General features: G+C 32.1%; 1 protein-coding gene across 1 annotated transcript; it reads left to right on the top strand.

The window, feature by feature from the left end:
* On the top strand, positions 1 to 5485 carry LOC107474501 (probable ribosome biogenesis protein RLP24). Its single transcript, XM_021129552.2, has 4 exons — positions 1 to 162; positions 251 to 364; positions 480 to 668; positions 5387 to 5485. The coding sequence occupies exons 1-4, from the start codon at positions 82 to 84 to the stop codon at positions 5483 to 5485; spliced, it is 483 nt and encodes a 160-aa protein (XP_020985211.2). The 5' UTR covers positions 1 to 81.
* Positions 5486 to 5960: the final 475 nt, after the last annotated feature.

Genomic DNA, 5960 nt, shown 5'->3' with positions numbered 1-5960 from the left:
GCAACTGCCAATTCTGAAGCTGGGAAACCCTAAAACCTAAACCCTTTTCCAGTTGCTGTTCTCTGTAGCAGTGCAGCCACAATGAGATTGGAGAAGTGTTGGTTTTGTTCCTCAACGGTATATCCTGGTCATGGAATCCAGTTCGTTCGTAATGATGCCAAGGTGCAAGTCAAAGTTTCAATTCTATGAATTTCTTATACAATCAATTCACTAGAGAAACCATAAGTTAACTCCTCGTTTTGTTGCGCAGATTTTTCGATTTTGTAGGTCTAAATGCCATAAGAACTTTAAAATGAAGAGGAACCCTCGTAAGGTCAAATGGACCAAGGCATATCGAAGAGTGCATGGAAAGGATATGACACAGGTCAATTATTACTATTTATTATCAAATTTTATCTTTGATCTATTTTTTTATATATCTTGTAATTTATTTATCGTGGTATGCTTAGGGTTTCAGAGTTATTGTGCTATTGTTTCAGGATTCAACGTTTGAATTCGAGAGGAAGCGGAACAAACCTGAGAGATATGACAGGAACCTTGCTGAGAATGTGCTTAAGGCCATTCCTAAGATTGATAAGATCAGAGTCACCAGAGAGGAGAGACACCATAAGAATAGGTCCTTGCTTGAATCTTCTATTATGTATATAGTGTGGATTTGTGGAACTTTGGTTTCTATGGAAAATGTCTTAAATTTTTTTTACTCTAGTCAATAACGAAAAAACTGAATCAAATGAAACTGTATTAAAGAGCTTCGTAAATGTCCTTAATGTGGTTGTTTGTTGTATGAATTTATAAGTTTTTATAATATTTCAAAAAGCAATTAAAATAATAAATAAAAATATTTATATTTTATTTTATAATAAAAGTAAATATGTCATCATTTTATGCGGTAACTATTTGTTATTGTCTTCTCTTCTTATCCAAACAATGTATAAATAAATAACCTTAATATAAAACTAAAATCCGTTTTTTTTACGATATCTCCTAATCCGAGAGGCCAAGAACTAATCCATTGCATGTAGTAGACGAAATTCAAACTCCTGTCACTTATTTAAATGGACTAATAAACTAATCACTAGACAACTCAACTTGGTTAACTAAAATTCGTTTCTAATAACTATAGATATGTACTCAAAAGTCAAAACTCATTTTTGTAGCCACTAAAGAATATCCTATAGGAAGCGGTTCTCATATGTCAATGTACGGGACAGAATATGATATTTCATTTATCTCTACTCATTGAGATATAATATAAATAATGTGAATGGTCAAGATCTTAGTAATTTGCCTTCAATGTACATGAAAATTAGGAGCTCACCGTGAGCTTCAAGAGCTCACCGTGAGCTTCAGACCGGGTAAGTAGTTGGCAAGTATTTAAACTTATACATTATCTTTTCTATCCATATGCCCCGAAAGCTTGGCGAAGCCATTTTTCATATTCAGCCGATCTGAAAATTTGTTAGCTCTTGTTAGCTTTCTACATATGTCTTTCTTAAAAATAGACTTAGCCATATATTTTTTTTCAAATAATTGAAGAAAATAATTTTAATAAGATAAAAAAATATTAGAAAGTCATCAGAATTTATTTTTAGCCAGAATTTATTATTTTTTGTTATCATTTAGTCATTAATTCAATTTCTTTAGTTTAATAATTTAATAATATATTTTATTCCATATTTTTAAATATTGATGACTAACTAATAACTAAAAATAATAAATTTTGATAATTTTTTAATATTTTTCAATAAAAAAATCATGTTAATTGAAGAAAAAGATCATTGTCAAATAAGCATGTAATAGGATGATTTTTTTATTAAAAATTAAAAAATATGCTATATTTCAGAAAACAAAATATAAGAATTGAATTATACAAAATACAGTTAAATTAAATTTTTTAGGGATAGAAAAATTAGGTGAGTCTATCGTTAAATTGAATGGGTATCGATGAATATGAAATTTGCATTTATTAATTTATTGTATATTATATGTAACACCATTTATTGTACATTATATGTAACATCCTACCACATTAAGCTTTACGCTTAAGTCGTAAAATAGAGGTGGTGTGGTATTACGACCTCTAAAATAAAATGAGTACATATAATAGCAGAAGAATTATAATATGCTAGGAGCCTCGAAGAATAGAGGAAATAAAAAAATTGCGAATATAAAAGCGCAACACTCGAGAAATGAGTTAACTTGCGTGCTACAAAAGCTACAGCTGTCAAGTGTAAAGTAACTCAAAACGGGAACAGAGAGTCAAAGATACAAAATAACGAGCTCCTGACTCAGCCTGCAAAGTCAAAACTGACCGGAGAATATACACACATATATACATATATATACATATCCAAAACCCAAATATACATAAACAAAATCCTGCCTCTCCAAACACTTCTAGGAGGATCAAAAAGAATAAGTTATGTGGAGAGTAAGCTAAGTACATATATATACATCATAGCATAACAAAATAACCCAGTAACCACTCCGCTTCAAGAGTCCAGACGCCTAACGAGATGCCTCTCGACCTGCATCTGAAAAATAACAACATAGTATGAAATGAGAACCGGAGGTTCTCAGTATGATAAAGGTGCGACACACATAATATATAAGGTCCTGGGAATGCCAGAGGCAATCCTAGAACGCCGACACTTAGATTGTAGAGCTTAAAGTATTAAACAGAAGCCATAAAAGGTGGTTTGCTAAGGATATTTAAACCTAACTTAACTTAACTTTAAATCTAAATATCATTCTGCCATTCCTCCTTACCTCCAACTCCATCATGCATTTTCACAGACAACTAAACAGACAAAGGCAAGCACAAGAAGGTTACAAGTACTGCAGATAACAAATATACATTTAGCATGGCAAGTACATTTAGGCACACCTAGTTAATACACAAGCAAGTAATTCAAGTAATATGCATATGATGCATGCCTGTCCTATGGCTGATGAGGCTCATCTGTCGGTTATCTAACCAACCCGAAAAAGTCTGAATTGTCCTTATACTGTCCCTCGATGTGCATCCCCAAGAGTCTATGCATAGTTTTTTCTCAAATAATTAATATTGCTCAATGGGGGTAACATTCCCGGGAATTTATATAGTGTCTGGTCACACTTACGTCGTAGGGTCAACAGAGTATCGAGTTTTCAACCTGGTACACGTGGTAGCAAGCCACGGCATTTGATCCAGGGAATCTCGTATCTCAGATTATTCAAATTCATAAGCCATATAAATAATTCAATTATAATTCATCAACTTCAACATCATTCTCAATCGCATTTCATTCATCATCATACATCAATCATATTCGATCCTTATCCTTCATTATCACACCTCTCATTCCATCCATCAATAGTTCTAATTCAAAACATAATTCATTCTTTTCTAAGAATCAAACTTCAAACTTAAAACATATTCATTTTCTTAATAACTTTAAATCAAACCATATAACCTTTGAATCTAAATCTTTTTAGATAATCTTATAAACAAAATCTCTAATTTTTATAAAATTTTGGCAGTACCTCCTCTAAAACTCGGACTTTGCCACCCTTTTCGGGTCCAAACCTGCTTTCTTTTTAATTCAACACACCCTTCCTCATTATTATAACAGTCACCACAATAAATCTACCTCAGATCAACAATTATACTCATACAATATTCAAATCCAACAACCAAAATTCAACTAAGGATCATAGTTCACTAATCCTAGGCTTCTAACACAAAATACCTCAAATCAATAATTCACCAAATTATTAGTTAATCAACAAGCACCAAACCAACCAATTAATAACTAATTATTCAATAAACTTCAACCAAATATATTCATCGACAAATTACTAAACATTAAACATACACCTGCATTCCAACTTATCCTATGGTCGTCTAGCCTAAGTTTTCACAGAACATTATATATTAAATGCAAGAAACCTAAACCATACCTTAGCCAATTCCCAGGTATTATTCCAAGACAATTTTCTTAAAAGAACACAGCCCTCAAAATCTCAACTAATCTGCTTCTTCCAAGTTCCAGTATTCACAATTTCAAGCTTCAATTATTTATTCACAACCTAATACACATTTATAACACACATATATCCAATTTAATACTCAAAGCTTAAATTCAAAGAAAATAAAATAGAATTATCGTATCCTCACCTTACCCAAGCTTCACATAAGCAAGAGTGAACGTTTCCCTCAAACTAATTGGATCCTAAAACATCAGAAATCAAATAAATTCAACATTCCCACTTAAAATTCGAAAATTGGAAAAAATGAAGGCTGAGTATAAAATAATGAGTTACCTATGAAATTATTCTGGTAGAAACGTAGAGCTCGACGCGGTGAACGCGTGGCCACAAACGGTACCGCGATCGGAGCTCGGACGGAAGAGTTACGTCAGTTGGAATTTCACCGTAGGGTTACATGATTCCTTTCCCTCCTCTCCCCTGCAACTTCAACGTTGCTGAAATGGGGAAGACGAGTACGTGGGTCCTTTTTAAAGGCTGGCCCGATTGGGCCCACGGTCCGATTTGGGTCCGGTTTAATCGGTTCGGTCTGTTCGGTCTAATTTTGGACCGTTTTCTTTGAAATTTGTGTCAAAATTCTCGTTTCGATGAGCTCTATCCTAATTTGATATAATATTCACATTTCTAATCCTCCTTATTAAAAACTAATTTATTGACTAATTATCTACTAATTTAACCGGGGTTTACATTATATATATGATTTTGACCGTACGCTATTCACTCTGAATATCATCTCCATCATATTATACCTTTTCTAACTTGAGCATTGGAGTTCCTTTATAAATGTCCACTGACACTATTTTTAGAAAAACCGACGTACATTTCATTCCGTCCAAGAAAAAGCAAGTTTAAGCACTGAGCAGGACGAACTATACCTTGGAGCCGGCTACTCACACAGAAACAAAAATAATAGAATTATTAGGCAGAATATCATCAATGATCAAAATGAAAATATCCCTTGTAACTCTAAGATATCATGTGTTTATACTTGACCCAAAACATAAAGTCATGCCCAATAAAAATAAAAGATTCACTCGAAAAAGGTGATTTCCTACCACATACCCGACCTCTTTAAGGAAGTCGGACACGGCATAAGGAACCAGTCTTACTTATCCAAATAAGTAGTAGCCTCTCTGAATTTCTCCTACTATCTCTATCTCCATTAAAAATAGATCCTAACATATCTCTCAAAAATAAAGGAAATAGTCATCCACCTAAAAAGGTAGAACTACTTAAAAAAAGGTGGTTATTGGCTCTACTATAAATATACTGATACTCTTAGGTATATTTACGTTCTAACCTACTAAAAACTTGCAAAAAGTCCTTGCTAACTCATAAATATTGGAATTTTTTGTAGGTATCATCCCCACCTCCTCACGAGAAACACGGACGACGGTGTTTCGCCATAAGAACAAGTCGGAGGCTGCCTCACAAAGACATTAGACCTCACGTCTAGACCCAAATCAATATTTTAGATAACTCTCAAAATATCATAGTTGTCCCTTAGTTAATGAATTATTAAATTGGCATATTTATACGAAACTACATTTGATTGAGGTAATTTTAAAAATTGTATAAATAAAATTTGAAGAAATAGACAATTGAGTGGAAGAAAAATTTTTTTGAAACCAAACATATGCTCAATTCATATTGAAAAGTTATATTTAAAATGAATATGAAATTTTTTTTAAGTTTAATTCAATAATTTTAATTTAGACTATCAAATTTTATTTTTTGACAGATATATTTTAAAATTTAAATTATATCTGATTTAAAATTAAAATTGAGGTATTATTAAATTTTCCGTAACAAATAATAGTAGTAGATGGCAAAAAACTTCTTATTAGTTTTTCATGCATTTTACAAATTGTGAAAAGTTGTTATCACTAATGACAAAAATTATACACTAATGGTCAATATTAATGCATTAT

This window comes from Arachis duranensis, chromosome 1 (assembly GCF_000817695.3).
Source record: "Arachis duranensis cultivar V14167 chromosome 1, aradu.V14167.gnm2.J7QH, whole genome shotgun sequence".
Taxonomy (NCBI): Eukaryota; Viridiplantae; Streptophyta; class Magnoliopsida; order Fabales; family Fabaceae; genus Arachis; species Arachis duranensis.
Note: the sequence above shows the minus strand (reverse complement) of the source record. Positions and strands in the feature narration are given on the sequence as shown.